Consider the following 16,614-nt stretch of genomic DNA (forward strand, 5'->3'; position numbering starts at 1 on the left):
TAACTCACACTGGGGACTTGTTCAGTTAGTGGTCAAAGGCTTCCTTTAGCAGCAATGTTTCCAGGGTAAGAGACTTAGAACGAAGAAAGACTAATTTGAAAGACAGACACAGCCATAAAAGTGGACCCACAACACAGCAGACAGGACAATTGGGGCATATTTGAACCTAATCTTTTAATTTTTTAATGCTATCTAGCTCATGGCATTCTACCCGACTCTATGAGTATGATCCCAGTGCTGTTTGATTTTGTAGGATAGAACAGGTTAATAGCGGTGATAACAGTAGACCTATATCCATGACTGGTGTCATTGTAAGGGTGACTGCAGCAATCCTGATCACAGATGTACGCACGCACGCACGCACGCACCATCAACAGTTCATGATCTGAGGTATCTTAGGTAGGTTTAGAGGTAGCTGGGATATATAATGGTATATAATCAGAAGGCAGACCCACATCAACTGTCTCTTTAAAGAAAAGGAACCAAGGTTATCCTCCACGCTGTTGCCGGATGTCAGAGCATGTCACCCTGTTCTTACAGGTAAGCTTGGACACCCTGTCAGGGAAACTCATTTTGGCAATTTATAAAATTAGGTGACTGGCAACACCATATATAATGTAGGTAGCACAGGGCTGACTACATCCTCTCCAGACCAACATTAGAGTTGTAATGACAAGGACAACAAATCTTAGGGAACTGGACATTTCAAATTGTGAGAAAATAGGCAAAAACCTGCAAAAACACAGCACAGCATTCCCATCACAAAACGTCATTCAACCAGTGGGTAACATTTCCATGAAAGAGGTTTTACTTTGGCACATTTGGCTGTCTAACCCTGCAACCGTTACTCCTTTAGCCACACAGATTCTCTTTTTCCCAGCTCTACTTTATAGAGGTGGATGGATAAGGAAGGATGAAAGGAACAGCATGGTGGCTCTTAGCTTTCTCTTCTGATGATTTTTGGACTTGTCTATGGTGTCTCACTCACAGTTGGAATCTGGCAAAACCTACAACTACTAGAATCCACTGTGCCACACCGGACCAATGAACCATAGTCTGTCTATTCATGTATACTGTGTTATTACTGATCCACATCAACATCTAGACCACACTTTGCACCGACTGTACATTGACTCCTCACTACAGCTCAGCATTTACATAGACTGTCTATTCACACATAGTGTTATTTTCTGATCTACATCACTACCTAGACCACTATTTGCACTAACTGTATATTGACTCTTCACTACACTCAGCATTTATATAGACTGTCTATTCCGGTTTACTGTGTTATTACTGACCTACATCACTAACCAGACCACAATTTGCACTAACTGTATATTGACTCTTCACTACATTTCAGCATTTATATAGTCTATTCATATATATTGCGTTATAACTGATCTACATTACTAACTAGATCATAATTTGCACTGTTTTTTTGTTTGACTCTTTACTACGTCTCAGCAGTGATATAGACTGTCTATTCATGTATACTGTGTTATTACCATGTCACTTGGTGGTTTTTCTGTTAGTCTATAAGTAGGGAGATCTGGGCACTGGTAAAATGAGGAGTTCAACGTGGTTCATTTACACATAGTACCAACATTATTATGATATAAAATTGGTTGAATATCGGTAACGAAAAGGGTTTTAAGTAAGCCTTTAACCTAAGTGGGTAATTAGACCAACAGGCCCCTCTCTCTCTCTCTCTCTCTCTCTCTCTCTCTCTGGATCTCTAGTGACGAAGATACGTTGCCCTTTCTCATCTTTGGTACCACCTCTGCAGATCTGCATCTATGTTCTTCCATTTTTGTCTTTCCACACACTTTGTAAACATTTGTGCCTCGAAACCATGTAACTCAGGCCTGCAGGACAGGTAAATCTCATTTAAAAATATGGCAATACATTTACATTCTGGTCACTAATTTGTAATAGTCGTAAAAAAAATAAAATCATTCCTTTCCATGTGGTAACACACACAAAATCACATTAGTTCTGTGATAGTGACACACAGACAAACTATTGACCAAAATGCCTCATTAATGACAGAAAAGATACTAGTAAAGGATAAATGGCGTACTGGACATTAAACTGGATTTTTACACAATAAAAACATGCAATAAACTCTTCACAAAGCATCACTCTGAAAATAAATATCTAAAGTAGGCACTATTGTCAACATACAACACAGAGATACCTATATTTTGGCACAAATATTAAGAAGCCTTCAATTTAATCTAATACCCAAAGCACTATAAACATTATCAAAATGAAAACAGCAATGAACTTTATAATGTCCGATACGACTACTCCAAGATAAGGTATAAAATGTGAAATAATTTCCTCTAGCCCATATGGACAGAAATGTAAAACGGGATACAATCCTGTGGTTGCTAAACGTGTGACTTTCAGACGAGAGGGAAAATGTAATAGTTATTCTAGAATACAAAGCAAATCCTGCAGCATAGAAGATTTGAGGCTAATCAGAGAATACTATACCAAGGCCAGTGTTTCCCCAAGGTTTACTGATTTAGACTGGCAGATGGGATGGAGGGGTGCTGATACCACTGCACCATACATTTGTCTTATATGACTTTTTAGGGCACTTTCAAACTAGAGTTTGTTTGGCCCGCTAGTGGGGTTTTTGGGCAGGTGAGAATGCAGCAATCACACTTGGGTGTGCACCAAAAGAGGATCAAATAAGTGTACTGAGACCTGCTTGATGAGGTGGTCTCGGTACCCAATCAGTTGAACCCTGGAGCGGTTGGTTTGTGTTGAGAACATGATCCGACCTCAAACGGCACCAACTATATATACTCCGCAATCTGAGCTAATGTCTCGTGTAGTCAGGTTTGCTTAGCACAGAAACAGACAGCAGTCAAGCTTGGCATCCATCACTCACATCTCCATGGTCAAACCAGCCGCCGCTAAAGTTGGATACACCGGCAGAGCAGAGCAGACGTAGTAACGTCGCTCGTGAAATAACGTCTGGTTATTTAAATGAAATCAGGTGGTTTGACCATGGAGATGCATGAAATATGCACTAGTCCAGAACACAGGACCTTCTTCCTGTATTAACTTTCTTGCTCCCGCCCCAGACACATCTGACCAATAAGCAAAGTGAACGTTCTTGCATGATTTGGACGCATTTTGGTACGCATGGATTTTTCCAGGTGTGAAACAAAATCGAACCAAGGGGAAATCGCTCCAAGTTTACAAACTCATCAACTGATTTGAACCAAAGCAAACAAACTATAGGTGTGAAAACGCCCTTAAAGCTTGTTCACCTGCGGCCGGTTAGCTCAGTTGGTAGAGCGGGCGCACATATACAGAGGTTTATTCCTTTTCGCTGTGGAGATAGGTCTGGCAATGGGAGACTACCAGTAGGCAAATGTTACCCACAATGTTATCTTCACTTCACCCGTTCAACATTAAAATGACGATTGCACAACTAATGGGAGAATATATAGTAAGTGTGGTTAATTATAGGGATGCACAGATATGAACATATTGGCCGATACCAACAACCGATATAAAACATTGCAGTTGCGGCTGCAACTGATTTTACCTAAATCAATATGATATGTATAAAACAATGTTTCTACCTGTTTTCTACCTACTGAAAAACATGCGTAAACACTGGGAATTTGAAAAAGTAATGTCTTTCTTTATTTGCAAAACATTTGAAAAAGTCCATAAATCATAGATTTTCGGCATTGTTTCCTCTCATTAGGTAACAGGGCCACGGTGAAAAACAAGTAACTAACTAGTTTGTGCCTACTTTTATAACATGAAGCAAGTGCAAATCAATAACTAGAGATCATAAAACAAAATATCCTGTTTAGGTTTTGTGGCTAATCAGGGCTTTCCCTGGGTTGGCAAGGGAGAGATCAGTGAAGTCAAACTTGGCTTGTCACTAAAATGAGAATAGCTGGTACACCTTAAAGCCAGCCCACCTTATGTTTGAGCCTCCTGTGCTGAACTTTTTTTTCTTTAGTATTTTGTAGAAAGATTTCTGCTGCATTAGCCATATGAATCTTTCTCCAAATAGATAATAGAAAGTGTAACCATAATAGATACTGACATTTTTACTTATTATTATTTAATGTGTAGTGTCATCACACAGCCTAGTCTTAGTTGTTTGTTTTTGGATGTAATCACTTCATTGCTGAGAATTTCTATTTCAACATAACCCCATTTTGATTCTTTTTGAGCTTTTCTATCTACAATAGAAGTTAGTCTGAGAAGCCTATCACATAATAATTTCCTGCCTTAGTTAAACAGACACTAATTACACACAGATTATGAGAGTGAATTGAATGAAAGGCAAGCCACAATAGCCGCTTTCAGACCAAGTAGTTACAGGAACGTAGTTATAGGACAAGTCCACTTCTAAGCAGATCTACTAACTAATCTCCCCCAAAACCGTTTTACCATTTGCATTCGCACTGCCCAAGTGGCCATAGGGACTATAGGAGGGGTAAGGGAGTGATGCAAGCACAGCAACGGTCTTTATAGCATTAAAATCAGAAAACAAATACACCAAAAAAAGTGTGAACTAAATACTAAATCTAATGTATATAGCATATTTGTCATAATTTAAACAAGCTGTGTGTGTGTGTGTGTGTGTGTGTGTGTGTGTGTGTGTGTGTGTGTGTGTGTGTGTGTGTGTATGTGTGTCCACGCTTGTGGAATTTAACTCCGAAAAGACAGTTAAGCACAGGTTCCAAACCATCAACGTCAAAATAAAAGGCTCTTATTTACGAGACCGGTCTTAAAGACCTCCAGCTTACAGTGGGGTCTCTGAGCAAGTGACGAGCTAGCGGCAGGTGCCTGCTGGCTGTCGCCTCACTTCATGGTGCTTCTCAACTTCGAAAACTTTGAAGCAAATTGTCAATTCGGCATCAATTTTCACAAGAATGCCTATATTTGAAGTTGAAACAGTTAATTTCTCGCCTAGAACGTTGTCAGAAGGGAATTTAGTGATGAATAAGATGGCGAAAATTGTTAAAATTGTCCCGTTGTTGGTCTGTCTGTACCGGAAACCCGAACCTCGTTGACCTAGGTTCCTATGCTGAAAAGGGAACAGCAAAAAGACCATGCCCTGAAAGAGTTACAGGAACTGCGGCCAGAGGAACTTAAAAATCCCCAAATTGGTCCAGTCAGAAAACACGAGAAAAAAAAAAAAAAAAAAAATATATATATATATATATATATATATATATATATATATATATATACACACACACACACATACATACATATACATATATACACACATATATATGTGTGTGTGTGTTGGTTGGTGTTGCATTATGATTTTCTTTACAAGATCAGAGGCATACAGCAGTGTTACTTTGATACCATATATGAATCCTTTATATTAGGGTATTCTTTACACACAACACATGGGACAGTTAAATGGAGAAAGGGATCAATGTCATACAAAATGGATCACTGATCAGGTTACACAGCAAACAAACTTGAACATGACTTGGCCAGTAAACTGATCCCATATTAGCACTCCTATTCTAGATATTCCATAAAAATAATGGGTTGAATTTGTGCAAATCAGTCTATGACAGTGTCTTCAGGGTGATCCTTTGGCGTGAGAGCCTTTAAAACTAGGTCATCCACCCAGGCTAGAGTGTGTGTGTGTGTGTGTGTGTGTGCACTGTAATAAATTTCATGTTAGTTTAACTTGGAAATGCAAGTTCCCCTGCTGCCTTGAAAATTGAAGTTCACTCAACTTGAAGACTGCCTTTGTTTCAACTTAGAAATTAAAGTTAATGAGGTTGATATAACTACAGTGTTCTAGTTTTGTTAAAGTTGTTCTTTTAGTTGATTTAACTTTGTATTACTTGGTTTAACTTCATACTTTAAGTTTAAACAAATAATTTATTTTCTTTAATAATGCAAGAAACCTTCCTTGCCTAGTATAACAGTCATACCTTTCAGCTTTATTTCAACTCACAGTTTCAAGTTAAAACAACATAACCACATTTATAGCAGAGATACCACAGGTGCTTGAGTAGGGCCACCCCAGGGCCCCCATGCGAAATAGGGGCCTCTCTGCTGATCTTGCGTCACTTGGCACAAAATGGCCGCTAGTGAAGTGACACGCCGCAGATTAATGGCTGAAGGAAGCCTATTACTGTTCAATGTCTAACACCGTAATACTCCATCTCTTCTTATCAAACTTAACAGTCACTTAACTCATGGTTACAAATGTGAACCAGCACAACAATGACATTTACCTGGCAACAAAACATTACATTCTAAACACACGTTTAATAAACGGAATTCATAAAGTTAAATTTGTATTTCGAACAAACTGCAAACTTTTCAGCAAATTTTAACAACTCTATTTACCGCCTTGCATCATGGGAATTGGCCAGACAATGAACCAGTTGCAGTCCTGACTGCAATTGGTTGATAACTTAACTTACATACCTTAGTTCAATCAACACATACATTTTTTTAAATAGTCAACCCAACAAATAAATGCAAGTTTAACTTTCAAAAACTCATAAAGTTGAGTTCAAAATCCACAACTTGTATAAGCTTGTTCAGTTAAAAATAAGAAATAAGTGGACATAACTAAATGGGTCTGTAATATTTTACAGTGTGTGTGTGTGTGTGTGTGTGTGTGTGTGTGTGTGTGTGTGTGTGTGTGTGTGTGTGTGTGTGTGTGTGTGAGTGAGAGAGATATTGTCCTTAAACAAAAACAGCTTGGTAATTGTGTCAGTCGTCACTCACATGACACCTCCTAATGCTTTCTCTCAGTTTCGAACAACATAAACAATACAAGCCTGAGGCCTGATGGACAGTGGGAAACTCAAACACTGATGATAAGAAACTGTGTTTAGCCACGTGTCAAAGCACACATGAAGATGCTATTGTTAACATTTAATTTGCACTACAGTGTTAAAGGGATAGTGTTCCTGGCCGAGGATAAAATTTGTTCCACTGCAAAGCCACTGGTGCTGCTTTACACACTGACTGCTGCTTGCAATTTTCCAACCAACATGGGCTGACATACAACATTATGTAATAGTACGTAAATGTAGGGAAAACACTCAGGACTTAACCACAAGATGCTAGTTTTCACAAAACGGATGCACTGAATGTTAAATAACTAACAATGTATATGTCATCACTGTTGCCAAACTAGATTAAACCCAGAAAACTCTCAAAAGCAGATTAACAGAAATATAAAGCCAAGAGTACAGCTGTGCAGAAAGCCAAAAAAATGACTGTGTCCTGATATGTTCAGACATGGCATATGTCTGCTCCTGATGCACATTACATAACAGGAGTTTGTACCATTCTGATCCTTTTATTGTCCATCTCGAAGCGGAGGATGTTTATGTTCATAATGACAGCATGAATTGCCCCTAAGTCCCAGGCCTTAGCCCTTTATTTTAAACCAACGAAGAGCACAGTGCATCATGGCACAACCATCATAACTGCACAACCAAGAGGATCGAAGGACAGAAAGGATAATCAAAGTAAATGAACAACATTGTGTCTAAAGCATTGTTAAAATTAAGTAGCACACGCCTGGTTAGTCCAAATTAGCTGATATAACAGTACAGTGTGTACTTGTCAGGTCACATTACACACATTAGAATGTTCTGAATACTAGATAGGCCAAGTTATTAAAGAGAGCAATTTTCTTTGGTGTTAAAATGTCATCAATTTAACGAAGAAGATGAGTGCTTACCTCATGCAAATTTAGCTCTTTGACTTTTTCCTTCTGAATGACCTATGAGGCATGATAAAAGATAAGGAAAGATTAGGAACCAATTCCTCTGGAAATACAATAAAAGACTTGACTCATTGTCTAATGAGTGTGTGATGAAAAAACAAGCAGTCATGCTGAATAGTGACACAGAGATATGATTTGGATTTTACAGTAAATGCATGTGCACAAATGTGTGTGGGGGTTTGTGTGGGTGTCTATTATATGAGGTTGGTAGTCTTACATAACCCAAAGAGAAGATGGACAAATGAATGTTTTTAGCTGGCAGGTAGTGAGGAGGCAAATCACAGAGTTAATGGTTACCATAGCATATACTTTTCCAGTGTGTGTGCGTTTAAGTTTTTGCGCGCTCGTATTACATAATTTAAGGACATGAGAGTCATGTTTATGTCCTCCATCTCTCCCTCTTACTAGCTTTGCAGGCTATTCTTTGATGGAATGCTCAAGTGCAATTCAGAATTTTTGGGAGTACAGTTGCGCTCAACAAAAACCTGTGTGTGTGTGTGTGTGTGTGTGTGTGTGTGTGTGTGTGTGTGTGTGTGTGTGTGTGTGTAGTGCTTACTTGTTTGTATGCATATAGCTCTTTGTGCGCCTGGTGCCGTAACCTGGGGAGACGTAAAGACAAAACATCTTCTTGATTAGTAAGTGACTTTCAACTGACTACTTTAAATAGAGAGAAAATAAATCATACATCCTGGAAAAAGAGAGAAATGACAAACATGGATGTAATTTCCTTATAAATACTTGCCTGCTAAGTGCCACTTGTCTGTTCTAGTGTATCACTGTGGTACCAAATGGGCGTAAAAAGCTATTTTCAATTCATATAAGAATTGAGAATATAATAATAATTTGGCATACATACTGGCTCTAGATTTTATAAATGATATATCTCACAAAGATTTTGTCTCAGCCATATGTCAGGTGAACCAATCATGAGACTTCTGACTGAAAACTCCCTGAACTCTGTTAAATATTTGTTTTGGTTAGTAATGCAATAGTAGGCCATTAGCAGATATCATACTTAAAAGACCTGAGCCCTTAGTTTCTTGTCAAAACAATCACCGGACATTAAGTAACATATCAACTCACAATATCACCCAACATACATTGGATCAGACATTAAAAGCATTACTGGAGGTTGTTGAGGAACTCTTGCAAAACTCCAGGTTAAAAGGAGAGTACCCACAGATACAACCAACTTGGTGTAACTCTTAAAGGTCCCATGACATGCTGCTTTTTGGATGCTTTTATATAGGCCTTAGTGGTCCCCTAATACTGTATCTGAAGTCTCTTTCCCGGAATTCAGCCTTGGTGCAGAATTACAGCCACTAGAGCCAGTCCCACAATGAGCTTTCCTTAGTATGTGCCATTTCTGTGTCTGTAGCTATTGAGGAGGAGAGAGTGGGGGCAAGGTGGAGGATGGGGGTGTGGCCTTGACCAACTGCCAATTTGCTTGTTTGCAGGTCATGATGTCTCTCTTTCTCATGGGTGGGCCAAATTCTCTGGGCAGGCAAAGCAGAGAAAGGGGAGGTAATCTTGCTCCTTATGACCTCATAAGGAGCAAGATTCCAGATCGGCTCATCTGAGCTTTCATTTTCTCAAAGGCAGAGCAGGATACCCAGGGCTCGGTTTACACCTGTCGCCATATCTAGCCACTGGGGGACCATAGGCAGGCTGGGGGAACTCATATTAATGTTAAAATACCTCATAAAGTGAAATTTTCATGCCATGGGAACTTTAATAAACATTGCTCTTGTACATGAGAAAAAAACAGAACAACTCAAAACAAAGAGATCAGAAAGAGCACTGGATAAGGAAATCTAGGTAATGACAATGAGACTTAAATACGTAGGAAAAAGGGGAAGAAAACAAGAGCAAGAGAGATAGGAAAAATTCATAGGTTTTACCTCCATTACAAGTAACCTTAACCTCTCGCAGCAGAGTGAGAGGGATCTGTAAAACAAGCAGCACAGTCTAGGAGAGAAACTGACATTTTGAAAGAGGTCAGCAGGAAAAGGTGCAGAGACTCCCAAGGGTAGGGGACAACTGGTCGTGGGTTGAGGGTCACTCATTTGGGTTGCTCAATGGCCTTTAAGTGCAATGTCAAAGTGGGCAACGAGAATGACCTGCTAAAGATTTTTTTTTAAAAACGCGTCCAAATTGACCTTCCTCTCAAAGCCATAATTATCATAATTTTCCTGCAGTCAATGGGCAACTTGGAATGTAAAATTTGTGCGACGGCCTTCGTCATAGTGAATAATGGCTAAATGGTTTGGTCTACCTTGTGGTATGTCACTTCACTAAACATACTTACTGTTACAAAGATCTGTAACATGTAGGCCATGCTCATAAATTCAGCAATCAAGGCCTCCTGTCTCTTTGAGAAACACCCCATGCTCAAGAAATACTGTCATAATGTCAATCCTTGTTATGTATGCTACAATGCATATTTCACTTGTTTGTGTGTGGACTGAAGACTCACTAATAGAGGTGGTTGAGTATTTCTATGAGTGTCTGCCTTGTGTCAAACTATAGTCAACACTACAATATCGTTGCAGTATTGATATCGAGGTATTTGGTCAAAAACATTGTGATATTTGATTTTCTCCATATCGCCCAGCCCTAGCACGTCAACTTTAACGTCAATTCTTTGGGGATATCATTTAACTGTCAATGTAAACAGGAGCAATGAAGCTTACTGCACAGACAGCATAGGATTCCCCAATTAAAGGCAGGATTTGAGGTATAACGAAGCTGTGGCCAATTTGTAAAAGAAGAATTTGCTTATAATGTAGCCGTAATGCATGCATGATGGTGCATATAATTTAAGTCATTTTGCAAGGGGTCCTTTGGGAGACTGCATCTTTAAACGCCTTTCATGGAGCAAAATCGCTCTTTTTAGTGACTAAACCTGGCAATCTTGACTTTCAGTATTGAATCATGGTACTGCATCAAAGTCAAAAAGTGTATTTTAACAGTTAGATGAGGAATTGTAGGAACACAGTATTAGTTAACCTACTTACCATTTGCCCTGCACTGGCAGGGTGGCGAGGGGTGAATTTTGTTGGGAACTGCTGCATCACACTGTCTTGCTGGATATTATTTCTGTTCAGTTTGTTGCTGCCAGGAGAAACCCTTGCAGCAATAGCAGCCAGGACAATTTATAAGACCAGTGGGGTTAAAAAGAGGGGCAGGGGAATGACTAGTAACCACCTCCACTTTTCCTTGGGAAACGATTACTGGATCACACTCAAGGCTAAATGCTTAAAAAAGGGAGCTTTAACAAGATACAAGTTAATGGTTACAAGCAAGAGATTTAAACATCCAATTGCAAATTGATTAAATAACCAAAAGTAAATTTAATTAACGCAAGAATATGGTGAGGACATTAAGGAGGTAAAGTGGCTCTTAAGAAAAAGAGTTAAATCTAGTTTCTTTGACGCTAAGTGCCATGATCATAATAATGTAGACAAGCAGCTTTGGACCTGAGCATACTAATTCAGATTATTAAGTCACCAATTGTAAAATCATAGCTACCTTCTCCAAACTGTGCTGTTCAAACATTTGCAAGACAAATACAAAAACACACATTTCTAAAAAAAGGAAGAAAAGGACTTTAAATTTCATTCAACCTAAACTAAAAGCCATAGTAACAAGTGCCATACAGTTTGTAGGATAGAAACTACACGATATTAGATATTTCATTTAACTGTTGATTTGACTAGATATAAAACGTTCCCATTATCATTAGTACCTGTTAATGTATCTTGTTTATGCATAGACATGGATAAAGCTATAGTCAAGTAGTACATGAGGACACTGTTGAAAAAATTATTCAAGTGACCTGAAATGTAACAATGTTATGTGTTATGGGGACAGTTATATAATGAAAGTCTGGGAGAGTTAACATTCAGTTCTCATAATTTTCAAGTCTCACATAAGTAGAGATGCATGCAGTTTGCTAGTCAGAAGAGGTACACTTTGTTTCAAGCCATCATGGTCCTCAGGCTGCACGAAGCGTTTTCTGAACAAAGCTATGTAAATTATAAACTCACATCAAAGGGTTAAAACCTGATTAAAGAGTTGAGTGTGTGGAAAAATGCAGTTGTTGGAGTTGGCTTTTTAATTTGAATGTGTTAATGAATTTGTAGAACAAGCATATCTCTGCAAAAAAAAAAAAACAGTCAACAGCCAGTGTTCAATGCTGTTATAGTTGTGGAGGTATCAATACGCGCAGGTGATTTTTTGGGTTTCTCAGGTTGACTGGTTTGAAAATGAGAAACCTGCAAGCCTAAAAACATGTTTCTTTAAAAAGATAAATACATATTTCTGTTTTCCATTCTGGCTTTTTGAGAAGTCGCAATGCATGAGCAGGTAATACAATCCATGCAGTTCATTAAAATCTTAAAACAAATTGTGATGCACTACAACCAGATGAATGATTTGTTACACCCAGTAAATAGACAGTGTTGCCTAGCCAAAGAGACCCCTGTATGACACTTATTGACACAAACTCGCACAGCAAAGCAACATCAAACACAATAAAAATTCTAGGCAAGTTCAGAGTTGAAGGGTGCACAGATCTTACCTTATTAAGTAGCAGCAGAAGAGGAGGCTGAGGATGAAGACAAAGATGGCTGTCCCAAACACCACAATGTAGATATTAAGGGGAAGATTCTGGAACCCTATATTTGGCATCCTGAAACTGTAGTGCGGGAAATCTGAGCTCATGGATATTCTGGATGGAGAGAGACAAATAATACAGAACATTAGTATTACCACACACATTCAGAAAGTGGATGGAAAAAAAAACTTGGACCAATAAGGGCACAGCATTACATGACACAAAGTAAAACTGGAACTAAAGGTCATTTAGTTGCACTTTCAAATTAGTTTCACTTTCAGAATAACAGGAACCTATTCAGGGTTTGGTTTAATTTCAGTTTAGTTTTATTGTAAATGCAGGGTTTTTCCTGCATAGAGGAATTTTTGGCAGCTCCCCAAAGAGGTTTTAGCCAGCCCCTAAAGAAAATGACCAGTGCCAAACTGATAAGAATTAAGAGATAAAATAGCACTTAAATCCTCTCCGACTGTGTTGAATAGCAATTTACAAAACAACAGTTGAAAAAGCAGAACATAAATTTGAATAGGAGCGCTTATCTCAGTTTTTTTTTTTTTTATATATGCAGTTTTGCTGATTGGGGTTTCATTTACTCAAGCGTTATAGACAATTTTGTTCATCAAATTGTTAGAAATGACTTAGTTAAAAATAGATTTCTGTCAAATACGGTAACACAGACTCATTGCCTTTACTATACGCAAACCGATCATGTCCAAATGTCCAAAAAGAGAATGCCCAGAATGACATTTGAGGAAGAGCGACGCCATGCAAAGTGAGTCCACTCTGTGTGTGCCCCATCATGTGCAACAGAAGACTTTAAATGACAGCATATGTGATACTGAAGCATCATAATATATTTTTTAACACGCAACCAGACACAACATGAGGCAAAAAGATACCCCTGAGCTAAAGATACAATACAGTCCTGAATATCCTCTACTCACAGTACATCTAGACTTTAAACTAATAGAATTATTCCAAAATACTTATAAACTATTTGTAATACATTTGAGGGGTGTACCCTCGTGCTGTGGCAGAAGGTTCACCTGATTCAACTGGTTCGAACATCTATTAAAGTTATTATTTTATTTTGGTTCCTAGAAACACACACACTCTAAAAACATTAGAGTAATTCAATAAGAAGCCACAGTATGTTATTGATAAATACTAGCCTACAAATTGTAATACACTCCATCCATCCATCCATCTTCGTCCGCTTATCCGGTGTCGGGTCGCGTTTTATGTTCGGCCGCTTGTACCCTGGATCTCGTTCTTTCGGTCATGACCCAGCCTTCATGACCATAGGTGAGGGTAGGAACGAAAACTGACCGGTAGATCGAGAGCTTTGCCTTCTGGCTCAGCTCTCTTTTCGTCACAACGGTGCGATAGATTGAATGCAATACCGCACCCGCTGCGCCGATTCTCCGACCAATCTCCCGCTCCATTGTCCCCTCACTCGCGAACAAAACCCCAAGGTACTTGAACTCCTTCACTTGGGGTAAGGACTCATTCCCTACCTACACTATTACATTTATTATAAAGCTTAATGTTCTCCGGCTAGTTTAAAAAAAGGAATGGAGTCGATCTTGCAAGACAACCAACAACAACATATGCCATCTCTTTTTTTCATGTAGACTTAAAAATATATAGCACACACATACCCACGTGGCGCCTTCATGCTGAAGAGCAAAAAAAGAATGCATGGATCTGTAACACAGGCTCTTGAGAAGTGACATAACTTGTCCTTGAGAGCCTTGTCAGTGGGTTGCCTCCTGTTGACTTATTTGGATCATAGCCCTTCTTTGCCCCGCTCATAATGGCTTCATGCCAAACTCAAGCCTCGCTTCTCTCTCTCTCTCCTGACTATCTCTCTCAACAGCCACAACAACCTCCTGCTTATCTGAACACGCACGCGCACGCACATGCACACACACAAACAAAACATTAGAGTAATTCAATAAGAAGCCACAGTATGTTATGGATAAATAGCCCCCCCCGCACCAACTAATGAGCCTAACTAACTGCTCCCAGCAAACTAAACTAAACTTTGCCTTCCTGAGAATATAGTTCCCAGTTTATATATGGTTAGAAGATGGCTGTGTCTCATGTGACCTTGTTATTTGTACACGCTGTGACTATACAAATCACAGCAGGAAAATGTTGGCGTTATTTTATCACTTATTGGGAGCAGTAGGCAAGTTGGAACCAGTTACCTCCAGATGTGCGTTAAGCTAGGCTAGCAGAAGGTGCGTCAGACAGAGTTACGACACGCACGGAGATGAGAAGGGTATGTATGGACTTGTCTAACTCTGGGGGGATAAGGTGAATAAGCTAAAGTCCCAATAAGTCAGCGTGTTGGTTGTTTTATATATTTGTATGATTGAATTCACCTCTAGCTCACCCAGTAGAGTGTGCGCTCCATGTAGGCTGAGTCCTTTGCAGCGGCCCGGGTTTGAATCCAACCAGCGGCCCTTTACTGCGTGTCATCCCCTCTCTCTCCCCTCTTTTCTGTCTATCCACTGTCACTATCTAATAAAGGGGAAAGCCCTGTTGAATTGTCAGTTCATCAAAATTATAAAAACAGACAGAAAATAAGAACATATTTTCTCCTATCTATAGTGGCGTCTGGCCACAAAACGTTTGGTTTTATGTGCCAAGGGCAGTGTACCAACTAATCATACAAGCTAGATTCTGTTTTGGTCAGGATGAATTTCAACTGACACCATATATTTTCATTTCCAGTAAAACTAAATAAAACAATTTAATGAGCTGCTGTTCCTCATGTATGGGTAGTTGTAGTCTTACATGAGGATAACATCACTCCCTAACTATGTGAAGCAAAGATCACACATCAGTATTACACTTCTTCCCCTCTGTTGTTGGCTGGTAGGCCTAAATAGTTTATCTATTAGATTCTTCTAGACAAGTTATTAACCCAGTCTACAAGCAGAAACTATTTTTCACAATGCCAATGAGTCATCATCAATGGAGGTACTATGAACCATTTGTGTCCTGAATAAAGTTATTATAATAATAATAAATTATTATTATTATTATTATTATTATTATTATTATTATTATCATCATTATTATTATTATTATCACCACTTATTTAGGTCACAAAATGGTTTCATTTTGACCTATGCTATGTCGAAACAAGCAAATAGACTTTCTTAAAACAATTACACATTACAGTACTTGCAGAGTTCAGTTTGAGATACCAGTTTCACAGATTGATATCAAAATATTTAGATCACAATCTGATTCAGGATAATGATGAGTAGTTTAGAGTAGGCCTAGTTAGAATAGGTATTTGTAGATCGTAGAGAACAACCATATAGCCCATTGGTAGTTTTATCTAGACTTGCCTTAAGCTAGTGATGGTCAAATGAAGCTTTGTGAACCACTGTCTTTATTTTCTGAGCCCACTAGATGGCACTCTCTGTTCAAAGAAAAAGGTTAAAAGGAATGGCAATTCAGTGCAAATGCGCCTATTAGTGAGCTCAGAAAATAAAGACAGTGGTTCGCAAGCATCATTTGACCATCACTACCTTAAGCTAGACTCCAGTCTGCTGTAGTTCACACTACACAACTTTCTGTCTTCTTTTCACTAACTGACTGGCGACAGGGGCGCACCATGGATGTATAAAGAGAACTGGATACAGCATTTGAGGCGTAGCTTCCTTCATTCCTATGAGAGTTGATCAGTGTCGCATGAAGCCAAAAACGTTCATTATGATGTTAACAAAAATGTATCCATTGATTTAGAAACGTCTCTTTTGACATGTAAGACTATGGGATTTTTGGATGGCCGCCAGAAACAAGCATTCCAAGTTGTTGGTGGCTGATTTGCAGCAATGAAACCAAGTAGAAAAAGAAATATCAGACAGCGTGCTTTTAGAGGGTGTTGTCATTGCCTGTTTCCATACATCTTTATAGCCCGTTTTCTCTATGCGCAACAACAACTTCGGTCTAGATACAGTAAAGTACGGGCAACCCCTCCCCCTGGTTTCCTCTCAACCTGTGTCTGGCGCGCTCATTGGCTGTAGCTCCCTGGCAGAGTCCCTGACAGCTCCAGATATTTAGCCAGCTAGATATCTGGAATGTGTCTGCGAGGCACCAGTGAGCCTCTGGTCTCGCATTTCTGAACAGTTCACCCATCGATGCTTGCGGGCAAGTGCTCGAGCGCCAAACTAATGTCAAATTTGCCTCCGATATGGAGCTG

At 39.1% G+C, this 16,614-nt stretch overlaps 1 protein-coding gene across 5 annotated transcripts in view; it reads right to left on the bottom strand.

Annotated features, from left to right (window-relative positions):
- Positions 1-16,614, bottom strand: part of rnf24 (ring finger protein 24) — a 33,821-nt gene that overhangs the window by 6,308 nt on the left and 10,899 nt on the right. For 3 of the 5 annotated variants that reach the window (XM_028595286.1, XM_028595277.1, XM_028595260.1), the window contains exons 2-4: positions 12,357-12,506; positions 8,331-8,373; positions 7,730-7,771 (exon numbers count right to left, since the gene is read on the bottom strand). In XM_028595286.1, coding sequence (XP_028451087.1) covers positions 7,730-7,771; positions 8,331-8,373; positions 12,357-12,499 — 228 coding nt within the window. In that variant the 5' untranslated portion in view covers positions 12,500-12,506. Of the gene's footprint in view, positions 1-7,729; positions 7,772-8,330; positions 8,374-9,675; positions 9,722-10,791; positions 10,904-12,356; positions 12,507-14,050; positions 14,246-16,614 lie in introns of those variants that run through there. The other 2 variants (XM_028595296.1, XM_028595268.1) reach the window with 2 other exon arrangements.

The sequence above is a fragment of the Perca flavescens genome, chromosome 2 (genome assembly GCF_004354835.1).
Source record: "Perca flavescens isolate YP-PL-M2 chromosome 2, PFLA_1.0, whole genome shotgun sequence".
NCBI lineage: Eukaryota > Metazoa > Chordata > Actinopteri > Perciformes > Percidae > Perca > Perca flavescens.